The sequence below is a fragment of the Pongo pygmaeus genome, chromosome 1, assembly GCF_028885625.2.
Source record: "Pongo pygmaeus isolate AG05252 chromosome 1, NHGRI_mPonPyg2-v2.0_pri, whole genome shotgun sequence".
In the NCBI taxonomy this organism is placed as follows: Eukaryota; Metazoa; Chordata; class Mammalia; order Primates; family Hominidae; genus Pongo; species Pongo pygmaeus.
This window is the reverse complement of record NC_072373.2, coordinates 100,094,974-100,113,387: the sequence shown is the minus strand read 5'-3', so window position 1 is coordinate 100,113,387 and position 18,414 is coordinate 100,094,974. Positions and strand designations below refer to the sequence as shown.

At 44.8% G+C, this 18,414-nt stretch overlaps 2 protein-coding genes across 12 annotated transcripts in view; both read left to right on the top strand.

Annotated features, from left to right (window-relative positions):
• The window catches only part of PRPF3 (pre-mRNA processing factor 3), a 30,639-nt gene extending 27,198 nt beyond the window's left edge, over window positions 1-3,441 (top strand). For both annotated transcript variants that reach the window (XM_054474449.2, XM_054474453.2), the window contains one exon: window positions 3,079-3,441. In XM_054474449.2, coding sequence (XP_054330424.1) covers window positions 3,079-3,225 — 147 coding nt within the window. In that variant the 3' untranslated portion in view covers window positions 3,226-3,441. The remainder of the gene's footprint in view (window positions 1-3,078) is intronic.
• A 10,238-nt stretch (window positions 3,442-13,679) lies between these two features.
• RPRD2 (regulation of nuclear pre-mRNA domain containing 2) overlaps window positions 13,680-18,414 on the top strand; it is a 112,834-nt gene continuing 108,099 nt past the window's right edge. For all 10 annotated transcript variants that reach the window (XM_054474464.2, XM_054474457.2, XM_054474462.2 and 7 more), the window contains exon 1: window positions 13,680-15,125. In XM_054474464.2, the coding sequence (XP_054330439.1) occupies window positions 14,921-15,125 (205 nt within the window). In that variant the 5' untranslated portion in view covers window positions 13,680-14,920. The remainder of the gene's footprint in view (window positions 15,126-18,414) is intronic.

Sequence of the window (18,414 nt, the reverse complement as noted above, 5' to 3'; positions counted from 1 at the left end):
TCAAGTGGAATATTTTTTATGGTTATCTAGTTCTTTAACCCCTGAAGGCTTCTTAGGGAACCAGTATTAAAACCAGTATTAATGTTTTCATGTTTGCTTTTAGGTATAGTACATGTATATCTTTTTTTGGCGGGGGGGGCGGGGGGCGGTATGGGGTTTTGCTCTTGTTGCTCTTGTTGCCCAGGCTGGAGTGCAGTGGCGTGATCTCAGCTCATCGCAACCTCTACCTCCCAGGTTCAAACAATTCTCCTGCCTCAGCCTCCCAAGTAGCTGGGATTACAGGCGCACGCCACCATGCCCAACTAATTTTTGTATTTATAGTAGAGACAGGGTTTTTCCATGTTGGTCAGGCTGGTCTCGAACTCCCAACCTCAGGTGATCCGCCTGCCTCAGCCTCCCAAAGTGCTGGGATTACAGGCATGAGCCACTGTGCCCAGCCCCTCCATTTCTTTTTTTTTTTTTTTTTTTTGAGACAGAGTTTTGCCCTTGTTGCCCAGGCTGGAGTGCAATGGTGTAATCTCAGCTCACCGCAACCACCGCCTCCTGGGTTCAAGCGATTCTCCTGCCTCGGCCTCCCGAGTAGCTGGAATTACAGGCATGAGCCACCACGCCTGGCTAATTTTGTATTTTTAGTAGAGACGGGGTTTCGCCATGTTGGTCAAGCTGGTCTCGAACTCCTGACCTGAGGTCATCCGACTGCCTTGGCCTCCCAAAGTGCTGGGATTACAGGCATGAGTCACTGCGCCCAGCCATATATCTTCTATTTTTAAAATGTGCTTATTTCTAGTATATGTCCTGCTGAAGCAAGCAGTAAAATGTGCTTATTACTATTAATGAATTCTTTATTATAAAAGTGGTACATTATTACAAAAATAGTAAATGTTTATTAAGATTAGAAACAAATTCTAATTATACAAAAGAGTACTTACTGAGACCCAGCACAGTGGCTCACGCCTATAATCCCAGCACTTTGGGAGGTTGAGGTGGTTGGATCACTTGAGCTCAGGAGTTCAAGACCAGCCTGGGCAATATGGCGAAACCCTGTCTCTACAAAAAATACAAAAATTAGCCTGGCCTGGTGGCATCTGCCTGTAGTCCCAGCTACTTGAGAGGCTGAGTTGGGAAGACTGCTTCAGCTTCGGAGTTTGAAGCTGCAGTGAGCTGTGTCTGTGCCACTGCACTCCAGCCTGGGCACCAGAGTGAGACCCTGTCTTAAAAAAAAAAAAAAGAAAAAGTCTCAGGCCGGGTGCAGTGGCTCACGACTGTAATCCCAACACTTTGGGAGGCTGAGGTGGGCGGATCACGAGGTCAGGAATTCGAGACTAACCTGGAACATGGTGAAACCCAGTCTCTACTAAAAATACAAAAATTAGCTGGGCGTGGTGGCCATGCCTGTAATCCCAGCTACTTGGGAGGCTGAGGCAGGAGAATCACTTGAATCTGGGAGGCAGAGGTTGCAGTGAGCCGAGATCGTGCCATTGCACTCCAGCCTGGGCGACAGTGCGAGACTGTGTCTCAAAAAAAAAGTCTCTTCCTATTCGCTGATCTCTTCAGACCAGTCTTTATAGGTAATTGCTATTAATAGTTTTTCTTTTGAAGGAGCAATCAAAAAATAAAAATTTAAAAAAAAAGGTTTTCATGTATCCTGCCTTATCCCAGATTCTTCAATTTATGCATACAAATTAGATGATAATAACCATAGTATTTGTTCTCTGTTGTATAAGTTCCCACCTGCATATTTGTTATCTTTTTTTAATCAATTTTTTTTTTTAGAGATAGGGTCTTGCTCTGTTGCCCAGGCTGGTGTGCAGTGGTGCAGTCATAGCTCGCTACAGCCTTGAACTCCTAGAGACAAGCAATCCTCCAGTCTCAGCTTCTCAAGTATCTGAGACCTCAGGTCCACACCACTGTGCCTGGCTAATTTTTTTTTTTTTCTTTTTTAGAAATGGATCTCACTATGTTGCCCAGGCTTGTCTTGAACTCTTAGCCTTGAGTGATCCTCCCACCTCAGCCTCCCAAACTGCTGGGATTATAGGCATGAGCTACTGTGCCCAGCCCTACCTTCACATATCTCAGCGCCCTCATCTTTCAATTTTCTTCTATTTATCTCTGAAGAGTACTTACTGAAAAAGTCCCGGCTTCTTAGAGAACCAGTATTAATGTTGTAGGAATTTAGTTTTCAGGAATTGTCTCTCATGTTCAGAAATAAGCCAAGTTCTGCTCCAGCCTCCTTATTGGAGTCTACTCCCTGAAAGCCTCTTGAGGTATTGCTTTATGACTGCCATTGCTGCTGGTAACTTTGGCAGGAATGCCGTTCTGCCCAGTACTATCTTTTTCTGTTGTAATTCTTTGCTGGTACCTGCTCTTCTTCTGTTCCCCGCCCGCAGTTGTTCTTTGTTGCTGGGCCCCAAAGCCTCCTGCTTGTATAAATCGTTTCTGGGGCTTTTTTGAAGGCCCAAATTTAGTCCTTAAGGTCTGGTAGGAGATGTTTATCTCATTCCACCTTCCATAGTTCTTCCTGACTTGCTGTTCCACCCAGGCACCAGAGCAAATAATTCCTCATCCTCATTTCAAAAAACTAAAAGTTTTATGCATATGAATTCGTAAAAACTCATACAAATATCCAAGGAGGCCAGGCGCGGTGGCTCACGTCTATAATCCCAGCACTTTGGGAAGCTAAGGCGGGAGGATCACGGGGTCAAGAGATCGAGACCATCCTGGCTAACACGGTGAAACCCCATCTCTACTAAAAATATAAAAAATCAGCCGGGCGCGGTAGCGGGCGCCTGTAGTCCCAGCTACTCCAGAGGCTGAGGCAGGAGAATGGTGTGAACCCGGAAGGCGGAGCTTGCAGTGAGCCGAGATCGTGCCACTGCACTCCAGCCTGGGCGACAAAGCGAGACTCTGTCTCAGAAAAAAACACATATCCAAGGAAATGGAGGTCACAATTTTTTTAACCATAAAATCACGTTCAGCTGGGCACATGTCTCACAAATGTTACTAGGTCTTCTTATAAAAGAATATTATATCTGATTTAAATAAGAAATTGAAGTGTTTTATTACATATCTCTTTTCTAGGGTACAGCCAAAGACCGGAGCTTTGGAGAGATGAAGTTTAAACAGTGTCCTACAGAGAACATGGCTCGTGAGCATTTCAAAAAGCATGGGGCTGAACACTACTGGGACCTTGCGCTGAGTGAATCTGTGTTAGAGTCCACTGATTGAGACTACTGCAAGCCCTTGCCTCTCCCCTCTTGCCTTTGTCTCTTCAGTCCTCTCACTTATTCTATTTCCCAACCCACTCCCACTTGTTTGTGTGATCTCAGAACTGTGCCAAGCAGACATTGGGACAAAGGGAGAGTATCTTGCTCCCCTCCCGAGTCAGCCTGGTGTTGCCCTTTATTCCCCTTATGTGCATATGATTAAAGAGTTATTTTTAAACTTGGTGTGATATTTTTCACACATTCGTAAGTATTAGAGTTTGGGTCTCCAGGTGATCTTTTTTCCAGACTTTTAGCAATTGCTGTAGGAAAAAAAACATTTTTTGTCATTGACATTTATTTATATATATAAATGGATGAATGGATGGATGGATAGATGGATGTGTATTTTTGAAGTCTAGTGGAAATGTTTGATCTCATCCTGGAGCTAGAATGATAAATACTGTTTTCCTGGAGCAGAATGAAGCAGGGAGATGTGTAAAGTGGTAAGGGAGGAAGGAGGGACAAATGAGTATCCATCCCTTAACCGAGAGAATCACCAGGTTAGACAGATTACCTCAGGACTTGGCTAAGTAGTCTTTCCAGGAAATCAGTTCCTCTAAGGGATGCATATGTGGGAATGTGTGTTGTGGGTGAAATGGATACAGGGAAAGTCCAAGGAGGATGCTATGGGTCAGTTTGTAAAGTGGAATAGGATTTAATAATTTAGCCCATTTTGTGTCTTTTACTAGTTTAAAAATCCGCTTCTAATAGAAATTGTGTAGTTTTTTTTTTTTCTATCTATGAATCCGACTACATGTGGGTGGTTTTTATTTCAGCATTTAATGTTTCTGGTTTGATTTTAGGAGTATTTGAAGTCCAAAATTTTTACCATACCTGTCCTTCCGTTTCATATTGCCTGTGTTGGGAATGAATCAAACAAGTCAATAGAGCTCCCATACCTTCTTGCTAGGTGGAGCATGCTGTGAATTGGTATTGGAGAATGGATGTTTGACAAGAAGTTAAAACATTCTGTGTTATAAAATTAACTCCCTTTAAAAAAATATCTGTATTTCAGGTCCTGGTCAGAGTTCCAACTTTAAGGTAGTATTAGGGAGCGCTACCATCAAGGAGGTGGGAAGAGATAGGGGACCACACAGGGCTTTGAGGAAAAACTAGTGCAACTTCTCTCCTTAATTTTAATTTTAATTTTTTTTTTTTTTTTAGACCGAGTCTCGCTCTGTCGCCCAGGCTGGAGTGCAGTGGTACGATCTCGGCTCACTGCAACCTCCACCTCCCAGGTTCCAGCGATTCTCCTGCCTCAGCCACCTGAGTAGCTGGGACTACAGGCGCACGCCACCACACTCGGCTAATTTTTTTATTTTTTAGTAGAGACGGGGTTTCACCATATTGGCCAGGCTGGTCTCAATCTCCTGACCTCGTGATCTGCCCACCTCGGCCTCCCAGAGTACTAGGATTACAGGTGTGAGCCACCGTGCCCAGCCTGATTTTAATTTTTTTAAGCTCCAGCTCAAAGGATTCTCCTTTTTTAGAGATAAGCAAGCTGAGGTTGGTGGCTTACGCCTGTAATCCCAACACTTTGGGAGGTCGAGGCGGGCAGATCATCTGAGGTCAGGAATTCGAGACCAGCCTGCCCAACATGGCGAAACACCATCTCTACTAAAAATACAAAAAATAAGCTGGGTGTGGTGGTGGGCACCTGTAATCCCAGCTACTTAGGCGGCTGAGGCAGGAGAATTGCTTGAACCCAGGAGGCGGAGGTTGCAGTGAGTCAAGATCACGTCACTGCACTCCAGCCTGGGCGACGAGAGCAAAACTCCTTCTCAAAAAAAAAAAAAAAAAAAAAAAACGCTGGGAGTGGTGGCTCACGCCTCTAATCCCAGCACTTTGGGAGGCCAAGGCGGGCGGATCAAGAGATTGAGACCATCCTGGCCAACATGGAGAAACCCCGTCTCTACTAAAAATACAAAAATTAGCTGGCGTTGTGGCGCGCGCCTGTAGTCCTAGCTGCTTGGGAGGCTGAGGCAGGAGAATCATTTGAACCTGGGAAGCAGAGGTTGCAGTGAACCGAGATCGCGCCACTGCGCTCCAGCCTGACAACACAGCCAGTCTCCGTCTCAAAAAAAAAGCCAAAAAAAGAGATAAGCACAGCTGGGCACTGTGGCTCATGCCTATAATCCCAGAACTTTGGGAGGCTGAAGTGAGTGGATCACCTGAGATCGGGAGTTTGAGACCAGCTTGACCAACATGGAGAAACCCCGTCTCTACTAAAAATACAAAACTAGCTGAGCGTGGTGGTGCATGCCTGTAATCCCAGCTACTCGGGAGGCTGAGGCAGGAGAATTGCTTGAACCCAGGAGGCGGAGGTTGCCCTGAGCCACGATCGCACCACTGCACTCCAGCTTGGGCAACAAGAGCAAAACTCCATCTCAAAAAAAAAAAAAAAAAAGAAAAGCAAACTAACCCAGATGAGTGAGGTTCATCATCTGAAGGATGGTACAGGATGAAATCTTTGAAATAACTCTAGCTTACCAGGACACAGCAATGAAGATTTTGAGTGCTTACTAGTAATTATATCTGTGAAACTTGGGAGCTAGAGAATTGAACTAGCTATTTTAGTATTTCTTGATTTAAGCAAATGCAGGGGAAAAATTGTCATAAAAATGAGTGTTTTTGTTCTGTTAAAGGATTTGTTACAAGTATATGTGTAAATAATTTACACACTACTTCAAAAATGAATTGATTGCATAAGATCTAAAAGAAATATTTATATTACAATATGCTATAGTTTATTGTAATGTACCCATCATGAGACTCAAACTTGTCTTGAGTATATAACTCATCTCTCTGTGCCTCCAGGTGTTAATTGTTAAATTTTCTCAAGCATTACCTCCTTATTTCTCCTTACAAACTTACAAGAGATATGCATTTTAGAGGTGAGGAATCTGAGGCTTAGAGTAAATAATTTGCCCAAGGTTATGACTTAGTAAGTTGTAGAGCTTAATTTGAACCCAGATTTGTTTGAGTACAGACCAAACTCAGCCACTAAGTGTATATTGCCTCATTTGTACAATAAAGAGGTAGGGACAGATATGTTCTTTCAAATGAATGTTATTCTCAGGATAGTTCTTACCTGGGGATGCTGTTATCACTTAAAATACTTTGTAAGCCGGGCGTGGTGGCTCATGCCTGTAATCTTAGCACTTTGGGAGGCCGAGGCGGGCAGATCACGAGGTCAGAAGTTTGAGACCAGCCTGACTAACATGGTGAAACCCCGTCTCTACTAAAAATGCAAAAATTAGCTGGGCATGGAGGCGTGCGCCTGTAATCCCAGCTACTCGGGAGGCTGGGGCAGGAGAATCGCTTGAACCCAGGAGGCGGAGGTTGCAGTGAGCAAGATCACGCCACTGCACTCCAGCCTAGGCGACAGGGCAAGACTCCGTCTCAAAAAAAAAAAAAAACTTTGTGAATTTTGGTAATTTCACCTATTTCCAGTCCTTTTTGAATACGTTTAGTTAACAGCAGTTATTAGTTTTGGAAAGAGTCATTTTTTTCTTTATTTTTTATTTTCATTGGAAAGAGTTTTAGAAACTCTTTGGCTGGAATTAATAAATGATTATAGTAAGGTTGCAGGATATAAGGTCACAATACAAAAATTAGTTGCTCTCCTGTATACGAGTAATAAACAAGTAGAATTTGAAATTAAAAGCAATTCCATTTACATTAGCACCAAAAGGAAGTGGAATACTTAGGGATAAATCTAAATATGTATAAGATCTATATGAAGAAAACTACAAAACTCTAATAAAAAAACTAAATAAATGCAATGGCATGTCACATTCATGGTAGGAAGACAGTATTGTAAAGATGTCAGTTCTGGTTGGGTGTGGTGGCTCATGCCTGTAATCTCAGCACCTTGGGAGACCGAGGCTGGAAGATCATTGAGACCAGCCTGGACAACATAGGGAGATCCCATCTCTGCAACTTTTTTTTTTTTTTTTGAGACAAGGTCTCGCGTTGTTGCCCAGGTTGGAGTGGTGTGGCATGATCTCAGCTCACTGCTGCCTTGACGTCCCAGGCTCAAGCAATCCTCCCACCTTTCAGCCTCCGGAGTAGCTGACTCTACAGGCACATGCCACCACACCTGGCTAGTTTTTATAAATTTTTTTGTAGAGATGAGATATCGCTTTGTTGCCCAGGCTGGTCTCCAACTCCAGAGCTCAAGTCATCTTCTTGCCTTGGCCTCCCAAAGTGCTGGGATTACAGCAATGAGTCACTGCACCCCGTCTACAAAAAATTTAAAAATAAAATTAGCCGGGCATGGTGGCATGTGCCTGTGGTTCCAGCTACCTGGGAGGCTGGGAGGATCACTTGGGCCTGGGAAGTACCATTGCACTCCAGCCTGGGTGACAGAGTGAGACCCTGTCTCAACGAAAAAAAAAATCCAGTAGAGTTGAAGGACTGACATTACCCAACTTTGAGAATTACTATAAAGCTACAGTAATGAAGGTGGTATTTTTGTTGTTGTTGTTTTGAGACGGAGTCTTGCTCTATTGCCCAGGCTGGAGTGCAGTGGTGCAATCTCGGCTCACTGCATCCTCCATCTCCTGGGCTCAAGCAGTTCTCCTACCTCAGCCTCCCGAGTAGCTGGGATTACAGGTGCCCGCCACCATGCCCAGCTAATTTTTGCATATTTTTAGTAGAGACAGGGTTTCACCACATTGGCCAGGCTGGTCTTGAACTCCTGACCTCAGGTGATCCACCCGCCTGGGACTCCCAAAGTACTGGGATTACAGGCGTGAGCCACCGTGGCTGGCTTTTTTTTTTTTTTTTTTTTTTTTTTTTTGAGATGGAGTTCCACTCTTGTTGCCCAGGCTCGAGTGCAATGGTGCAATCTTAGCTCACTGCAAACTCCGCCTCCCGGGTTCAAGTGATTCTCCTGCCTCAGCCTCCCAAGTAGCTGAGATTACAGGCATGTGCCACCATTCCCAGCTAATTTTGTATTTTTAGTAGAGATGAGGTTTCACGATGTTGGTCATGCTGGTCTTGAACTCCCGATCTCAGGTGATCCACCGGCCTCGGCCTCCAAAGTGCTGGGATTACAGGCGTGAGCCAGAATGCCCAGCTGGTAGTATAGTATTGGTGAAAGAATAGATCAGTGGAACAGAGAGCCCAGAGATAGACTCACATAAATATAGTCAACTACTCTTTGACAAAGGAGCAAAAGCAATATAATAGAGGAGAGATAATCTTTTTTAAAAATTGGTGTTGGAACAACTGGACATTCACATGCAAAAAAGTGAATCTAGACACAAATTAACTCAAAATAGGTAACAGACCTAAATGTAAAATGCAAAGCTGTAAAGCACCTAGTAGATAACAGAAAATGTAGCTGACCTTGGGGTTGGCCTTGACTTTTTTTTTTTTTTTTTTGAGATGGAGTCTCACTCTGTCACCCCCGCTGGAGTGCAGTGGCGTGGCCTCTGTTCACTGCAACCTCCGCCTCCCAGGTTCAAGTGATTCTCCGGCCTCAGCCTCTCGAGTAGCTGGGACTACAGGTGTGTGTCACCACACCCAGCTAATTATTGTATATTTAGTAGGAATGGGGTTTCACTTAGTTGTCCTGGCTGATCTCAAACTCCTGACCTCCTGCTCCGCCTCCCTTGGCCTCCCAAAGTGCTGGGATTACAGGCGTGAGCCACCATGCCCAGCCAGCCTTGACTTTTTAGAAACAACACCAAAGGCATTATCTATGAAAGAAAAAATTATAAACTGGATTTAATTAAAATGAAAATTTCTGCTGTGCAAAAGACACTGTCAAGAAAATGAAAAGAAGGGCTGGATGTGGTGGCTCACGCCTGTATTCCCACACTTTGTGAGGCTGAGGCAGGCGGATCACTTGAAGTCAGGAGTTCGAGACCAGCTTGGCCCATATGGTGAAACCCCGTCTCTACCAAAAATACAAAAAATTAGCCGAGCATCATAGTGGGCGCTTGTAATCCCAGCTACTCAGGAGACTGAGGCATGAGAATTGCTCGAACCCAGGAGGCGGAGGTTGCAGTGAGCCGAGATCACGCTACTGCACTTCAGCCTGGGCGACAGGGCGAGACTCCAACACCAAAAATAAATAAATAAATAAAAAGGCCTCATACTGGAAGAAAATATTTGCAAAAGATGTATCTGATAAAGGACTTAACCAAAATATACAAAGAACTCCTAAAACTCAACACTAAGAAAATGAACAACTCAATTAAAAAGTGGGGCCGGCACGGTGGCTCACACCTGTAATCCCAGCACTTTGGGCGGTCAAGGTGGGCGGATCATGTGAGGTCAGGAGTTCCAGACCAGCCTGGCCAACATGGCGAAACCCTGTCCCTACTAAAAATAGAAAAATTAGCCGTGCATGGTGGCATGCCTGAGATGCTGAGGCAGGAGAATTGTTTGAACCCAGGAGGTTGAGGTTGCAGTGACCTGAGATCCTGCCACTGCACTCCAGCCTGGTCAACAGACAGACTCCGTTTAAAAAAAAAAAAAGGGCCTGGCGCGGTGGCTGATGCCTGTAATTCCAGCACTTTGGGAGGCCAAGGCAGGCGGATCACTAGGTCAGGAGATGGAGACCATCCTGGCTAATGGTGAAACCCCGTCTCTACTAAAAATACAAAAAAATTAGCCAGGTGTGGTGGCAGGCACCTGTAGTCCCAGCTACTCAGGAGGCTGAGGCAGGGGAATGGCGTGAACCCAGGAGGCGGAGCTTGCAATGAGCTGTGATGGTGCCACTGCACTCCAGCCTGGGGGACAGAGTGAGACTCCATTTCAAAAAAAAAAAAAAAAAAAAGTGGGCCGAAGACCTTAACGGACACATCATCAAAAAAAGATACAGAGATGGCAAATAAACATATGAAAAGATGCTCCACATCAGGCCGGGCGCAGTGGCTCACACCTGTAATCCCAGCACTTTGGGAAGCCAAGGCGAGCACATTATCTGAGGTCGGGCGTTCAAGACCAGCCTGACCAACATGGAGAAACGCTGTCTCTACTAAAAATACAAAATTAGCCAGGCATGGTGGCACATGCCTGTAATCCCAGCTACTGGGAGGTGGAGGTTGCAGTGAGCCAAGATCATGCCATTGCACTCCAGCCTGGGCAACAAGAGCAAAACTCCTTCTCAAAAATTAAAGTCCAGGCACAGTGGCTCATGCCTGTAATCCCCACACTTTGGGAGGCCGAGGTGGGTGGATCACCCGAGGTCGGAAGTTCAAAACCAGCCTGACCAACATGGAGAAACCCTATCTCTGCTAAAAAATACAAAATTAGCTGGGCGTGGTGGTACATGCCTGTAATCCTAGCTACTCAGGAGGTTGAGGCAGGAGAATCGCTTGAACCCAGGAGGCAGAGGTTGCGGTCAGCCAAGATCGTTCCATTGCACTCCAGCCTGGGCAACAAGAGCAAAACTCCGTCTCAAAAAAATAAAAAAAAGTTCCACATCATATGTCATTAAGGAAATGCAAGTTAAAACAACAATTAGATACTGCTACACACCTATTAGAGTGGCCAAAATCCAAAAGATTAACAACATTAAATGCTAGTGAGGATGTAGAACTGATGGAAATGCAAAATGGTAAATCCACTTTGGTAGACAGGTTGATGACTTTTTCTTTAAGTACCTGGGATTACAGGCATGCGCCAACGTGCCCAGCTAATTTAGTATTTTTAGTAGAGCCGGGGTTGCTCCATGTTGGTTAGGTTGGCCTTGAACTCACCACCTTAGGTGATCTGCCCATCTTGGCTTCCCAGAGTGCTGGGATTACAGGCATGAACCACCGCGCGTGGCCGATTTTTCTTTTTCTTTTTTTGAAAGGGAGTTTCAGTCTTGTTGCCCAGGTGGTAGTGCAATGGCGCGATCTTGGCTCACTGCAACATCTGCCTCCCAGGTTTAAGCGATTCTCCCGCCTCAGCCTCCCAAGTAGCTGGGATTACAGGCGCCTGCCACCATGTCCAGCTAATTTTGTTTTATTTTATTTTATTCTATGTATGTATGTATTTATTTTGAGACAAAGTCTCACTCTGTCACCCAGGGTGGAGTGCAGTGGCGCGACCTCGGCTCACTGCAACCTCTGCTGCCCAGGTTCAAGCAATTCTCCTGCCTCAGCCTCCCGAGTAGCTGGGATTACAGGCATGTGCCACTACGCCCGGCTAATTTTTTGTAATTTTAGTAGAGAGGGTGTTTCACCATATTGGTCAGGCTGGTCTTGAACTCCTGACCTTGTGATCCACCCCGCTTGGCCTCCCAAAGTGCTGGGATTAGAGGTGTGAGCCACCGTGCCTGGCCCTGTATTTTTAGTAGAGGTGGGGTTTCACCATGTTGGTCAGGCTGCCGGTTTCTAACTCTTGACCTCGGGTGATCCACTGGCCTCGGCCTCCCAAAGTGCTGGGATTACAGGCTTGAGCCACCGTTCCCGGCCTTAGGTTGATGATTTCTTACAAAAGTAAACATATTCTTACCATATGATCTAACAATTGTGCTCCTTCGTATTTACCCAAGGAGTTCAAAGTATATTCACCCCAAAAGCTGTACAGAGATGTTTATAACAGCTTTATTCATAATTGCAAAAATGTGGAAGCAACCAAGATGTCCTTCAGGTGAATGGATAAATAAAACTGGCACATCTGGACAGTGAAATATTATTCAGCACTAAAATGAAATGAGCTATCAAGCCATGAAAAGACATAGAAGAAACTGAAATGCATTTTTTTTTTTTGAGGCGGAATCTCGCTCTGTTGCCCAGGCTGGAGTGCAGTGGCCTGATCTTGGCTCACTGCAACCTCTGCCTCCCAGGTTCAAGTGATTCTCCTGCCTCACCCTCCGGAGTAGCTGGGACTACAGGCATGCGCAACCATGCACGGCTAATTTTTGTATTTTTAGTAGAGACGGGGGTTTCACTATGTTGGCCAGGCTGGTCTCGAACTCCTGACCTCGTGATCTGCCCGCTTTGGCCTCCCAAAGTGCTGGGATTACAGGCATGAGCCACCGTGCCCTGCCTGAAATGTATATTATTAAGTGAAAAAAGCCAGTCTGAAAAGGCTACATACTGAATGATTTCACCTATATGACATTCGGGAAAAGGCAAAACTATGAAGACAGTAAAAAGATTAGTAGTCGCCAGGGGAATAAGGGGGAGGGAAGGATGAATAGGTGGAACACAGAGGTTTTTAGAGCAGTGATACTGCTCTGTATGATACTGTAATGGTGGATACATGCACATTTGTCCAAACTCAAGGTATAACACCAAGAGCGAACCCTAATGTAAACTATGAGCTTTGGGTGATAATGTGTCAGTGTAGGTTTGTCATTTGTAACAGATGTATTGTTCTGGTGCGTAACATTGATAATGGGGGAGGGTATTCATGTGTGGGGGCAGGTGGTATATGGAATTCCTTGTGCTTTCCACACAATTGCTGTGAATCTAAAACTGCTCTAAAAATAGCCTATAAAAAAGTGGGTCTTTGGCTAGAGTTACAGAAAAAAGAAAAAAAAATGTGGGGTCAGGACCAGGCATGGTGGCTCAAGCTTGTAATCCCAGCACTTCGGGAGGCTGAAAGCAGGAGGACTGCTTGAGGCCAGGAGTTTGAGACCAGCCTGGGTAACATAGGGAGACTCCCCCTCTCAAAAAAATGTTTTTGTTGTTGTTTTGTTTTGCTTTTTTAGCTAGGTGTGGTGGTGCGTGCCTGTAGTCCCAGCTACTTGAGCTGCTGAGGCAGGAGGATCACTTGAGTCTGGGGGATTGAGGCTGCTATGCGATATGATAGTGCCACTGCACTCTAGCCTTGGCAGGGACAGAGCGAGACTGTGTTTTAGAGCCTTTGCACGTGCTGTTCCTAATGCCAGCATGTTCCGCTCCCCGTCTCGCATATCTGCTTGGTTGCTTTTTTCTCAATGTTCAGATCGAGTTATTTCCTTCGAGAAGACTTCCTGGTTCACCATACCACCATTCTTATACTGGCGCGTGCGTGCCGTGCACACGTACACACGCGCGCACACACACCCCTTTCTCCCTTACCCTGCTTCCCCTTTTTACAGAATTTAATACTGTCTGAAATATACTTGTTTGTGGTGTCCTGCCACTAAATCCCGGAGGGAAGGGATTTTTGTCTGTTTTGCTCCCCATCATCTAAAACAGTACTTGGCACAAGAGGTTCAACAAGTCGTTGAATTAATGAATAGTGGACATGAACTTGACAAAACAGGTTCCCTACCTCAAGAGGCATGGCCGCAGTGAGGAGACGTTAAAAGAATTAAAATAAAACTGTATATGTTTAGTGGGAACACAGGAGCCTTTAAATTAGCTCAGAGGATTTACATAAAAACATGCGATAAAATAGTTCCTATAAGGTTCATATAATAGTTATGTAAGACTCTTGCAAACTATAATGTATTATGCAATTTTAAGATTGTATCATAGCTGGCGAAAATGAAGTCACATCTTGCCATTCTTTTTTCGCCTCGAAAAATTTTATGAGGAAAATTTCCTTTCACTTCCTCATTTATTTCCTTTTCCTGTAACCTAAATGGTCAAGCGGCTGTGAATGTTATCTTCCATGAGAAGCAAAAAATAGGGTTTGGTCTCGGAGTCTGCGTAGTGAATGGCTCACTGGATCTGGCGCATGCGCATCTTTTGTGGTGCTGCAAGATGGCTGCCAGCCATTTTGTCGCGCGTTGCTGCTCCGAGGAGTTGGGGGCGATGGCTGCAGCCACTGAAGACTAACAGTGGTCTCAGTGGTGGGAATTTTCTGTCTCTGTTGTGTGAACTGAACACACCCAAGACAGCGACCAAAAGCAGCAAAGGGCGGGGCGGTGGAACCCCCCACCCGGCTAACCTTAGTCCAGCTCCCTCACCCATCCCTCCCAGTTTTTCCTTCCATCCCGCTACACGCTGATCTTCTGCGCAGGCGCAAAAATAATCGTAGCGCCTCCTGGGCCCTGGGGGCTTCAGAGCTCCTGCGCGCGCTTGTGGTTGTCCACTCCTGATTGGTTAGGTTGCCCCGCCATCACGCCTCCCTCTGCTTTCAAGGTTGAGAAGGAAGCGGAGGGGGCGGGGGTGGGGCCAAGTGGCGCGTGCGCGATACTGTTGCTGCCCCTTTGCTGCTATTGCGTTGCAAAAAAAAAAATCCTGACTAGGTAGCCTTGGACCTTTTCTGTGCTAGCGAGTCTAAAGGAAAGAAAGATTTCTGCAACTGAAGGGGCAGTCGGGTAGTATTACATTTAAGATATTAACGCCCGACCTGGCTCACAGGAGTGTGGGAACAGGGGCGGGGAAGGGCCTTAGCATTGAGAGCCGAAAAGTATAAAACGATTAGTTTCGGCGTCAGGCGTTTCGAAAGGCTTTGCAGGTCCTGTTTTCTGCGTAATTTTTCCGTGATTACTGACTGGTTTAAACACGACCCCTTGAACAACATTGATAAAACCTCTGAGACCCGCAACCCTTCCTTGCAGCGTGTAGGAGCTGCCAGCGTGCCCAGCAGCTGGTGTTCCCGTCCGTACCTCCAGAAGAGGCCAACGCGTGCACCATCCCCACCCCCTAGCCTCCCTCCCCACCTACGGCTTTCACGCACTCGCAGTGATTGTTTTGCCCGCTCCCGCCGCCGCCGCCGCCGCCGCCGCCGCCGCCAGAGGAGTAGCAGCGCTTGTGCAAACCGGGAAGATGGCGGCCGGCGGCGGCGGAGGCAGCAGTAAGGCCTCCTCCTCGTCGGCCTCTTCGGCAGGGGCTCTGGAGTCCTCGTTGGATCGAAAATTCCAGTCGGTAACCAACACCATGGAGTCCATTCAAGGCTTGTCGTCTTGGTGTATAGAGAACAAAAAACACCACAGTACTATCGTCTACCATTGGATGAAGTGGCTCCGGAGATGTGAGTGTTGGGGGTGACTAGGGAAGGGAAGACTGGGGAAATGGAAGGAAGTGTGGCCTGAAACGCTTGGGGTTTTCCCACGGAGCCACAGCATTTGGTTGGGGTTGTTCACATTAAAGGTTTGACCCCAGTGGTCCCAAACCCAGACTCCATTCCTAGCCAGGATTGTCCTGAATTGCAGGAGACTCATTTCTTGGGTTTTTTAGCCATTGAATTGTTGTGACCTTGGGCCGTTGGGCCCAGATCCATAGAGATTTACGTATATTGTTTTTAATATTTCAGAGCGTTGTAAGGTGTATTGATTTTTCCGAACCTTCGCGGAAATTGTAGCGTCTGTTTATTTCTTACAGGCCTTGACGTGTTAATGATTTCTGGCTTTCCTGATGGTAGGCAAGCTGTGGTTTTAAGCAGTAGTAAATCCAGTGATGTTTAATGAGGAGTGCCTTGTCTGGATGAATGTATCTAGAACTTGTGATGTGTAGTAAGGAGAGCCTTACCTGGATGAATGTTAAGAAGCAGCATGAGCTCTACATAGATCTGAGGCACCACCGGGTTTTCCCTGTACCTGTGTTTGCTGCAATAAAATACAGGTTTCTTGGATACTGACCAGAAACAACTGCGATACAGTAGTCAGTATCATCGTTAACACTTTAAAATATAAAGCGTGTCCAGTTACTTTTTTTTTGGGGGGACGGAGTTTTGCTCTTGTCGCCCAGGCTGGAGTGCAGTGGCGCGATCTCGGCTCACTGCAACCTCCGCCTCCTGGGTTCAAGCGATTCTCCTGTCTCAGCCTCGCGAGTAGCCGGGATTACAGGCGCCCGCCACCATGTCCGGCTAATTATTTGTATTTTTAGCAGAGACGGGGTTTCATCATGTTGGCCTGGCTGGTCTCGAACTCCCGACCTCAGGTGATCCACCTGCCTCGGCCTCCCAAAGTGCAGGGATTACAGGCCTGAGCCCCGGTGCCCGGCCCCGTTACTTTTTAATTACCTGAAATACCTTTTTACACAATTGAGTTGATCTCATGGGTAATCACAACAGGAAATGTGCTTTTTTAATATATAGTACCTTTTTCTCCAGTTATGTTTTTTTTTTGTCTTTATCCTGGAGATTTTTCCATTTTGCTGCTTTACTGCAGAAACGAGCTCTGTTAAAGCATGGATTGTTTGCAGAAGGTTTCAAATATTATAGGAGGAAGTGTGGAGAAGTTACTGTTTCCTGCTGAGAAGAGAGAGGGTTAACTCTTACTCCATATATATCTATTGGAATTTTTCTTTGCTTCCTGCCTGCGGTATTTTACCAGTGAGACCCATCATCCAGTTATTCTGCCTTATTCCACTTCTGCCATTGCTCCTGTAGTGTTTTGATTTGTTTACCTTTTAGAGAACAGATAGATAAAGCTTGCAAAATTATAGGCCCCATGCTTCAAACTATTTGTGTTTAAAGTTTTGGGAGGGATGTTTTGTGGTTCTTTGAAGAATAATGCAGAGAAATTAGTAGATACAAGACAGAATTACCTGTGTTTACCAATAACTGATCAAATAGTTATTTTCTTGCCCAGAGGTAAAATTATAACGTGCAAAAACATCAAATATGCTAACAGTCATCATGGAAGACTCACATGTTAAGTATCTGCTATGTGCCCAGTCATCTCATTGTACCTTAAAATCGTCTGAGAAGTAGATTTTTTAATCACTGATTTACAAACGAGGAAACTAAGACTCGGAAATTAAGTTGCTTAAGGTTACTCAGTAAAATGGTGGGGTTAGGGTTTGACTTCATCATTAACTTTGTAAAATAATGTTTAATGTACTTGGTACACCAGTGATATATTGCAAGCAGTTCTAATGTGAGTGAGAGAACCTATTCTCCACCCTATTTTAAAACATTTTTACTAAACTATGCAAACATTTTACATTTCCTCACCTTGGGCTCTGGGGCTTTAACTGTATGGTTACATCATTTGCAAGAATAAGTTGGTCCCCATCCCGTCTCTGGTGTGTGGGATCACAAGTGACAATTACAGTTTTTTTCCTAGGGAGCAATAATGAGATATAATGAAGCCAGAATTTTTTTTACCTCAGCTGTTGTTGCTATTGTGCCTGAGCTTATTTCCTTTATTGATATCTTAAGAGTGAAAAAATGAATGCTGCAGGAGGGCAGTGTCAGTTGAAGTGCATTGTGTATAGTTTATATAGTTAAGTGCTTTTGGCTAAAACAACATCGTACATTGATGTTGTTTTTCTAGTGGAATGGAATTGAACTTTCTAAAATGATTAAGGGTAATTTTAGTCGTTTTGTATTTACATTTAATGAACTTCACTGGTCTTATTGTAAATAAAGCGTTTGAAGAGAAATATTCAGCAGAATGGAGTGGGACGCAATGAAAACAGTTTATGCATGGGCCTTGTTTTCATTTAAGTTCTTATTTCTTTACAGTTATACTTAGTTTACTTTGAGTTTGGTTTCTAAGTCAGCTTTAGGAAAAATTGTGAAGCAGGTATCTTTGGCATTCCCAGCCTTTCTGTCCATTTTCCTGATGCCACTTTGCTTATCTTTTTTCTTCTGACATCCATTATTTAGTAATTTATATTTATATTTAGACCTCAGTATAAATTTAAGTAACTGTTAGATTCCAGAGATATTTTTATTTTATCCTTTATTTCATAGTGTGTAATGAGACTTTTGTTCATATAAAAGGAAATAATTTAGAGAAATAGGCTACCTGAGGATATGTTCCAGAGATATTTTTATTTTATCCTTCTTTTCTTTTCTTTTTTTTTTTTTTGAGACGGAGTCTCGCTCGGTCGCCCAGGCTGGAGTGCAGTGGCGCGATCTCAGCTCACTGCAACCTCCACCTCCAGGGTTCAAGCAATTCTCCTGCCTCAGCCTCCCAAGTAGCTGGGATTACAGGCACGCACCACCACGTCCAGCTAATTTTTGTATTTTTAGTAGAGACAGGGTTTCACCATGTTGGCCAGGGTGGTCTTGAACTCCTGACCTCAGACCATCATTTTCTAAAGTGATCTTTCTGTAGCATAAACAAATGTCATTCCTCTGCTTTAAAACCCTGCAGTGATATCCCATTGCAACAAGTTGAAGATCTGAATTTCTTTTACATTGATCTGTAAAAGATCTGTATAGGATCTTTTACATTGATCCTATACCATCTGCTCTGCCTACCTCAGGCTTCTTCACATCCTGCCTCCTTCTCATTGTTTAGATCAAATCTCAAATATTACCTCCTCAGAAAGACCTTCTTTGATCACCTTATTTCTTGTTTTTTTTT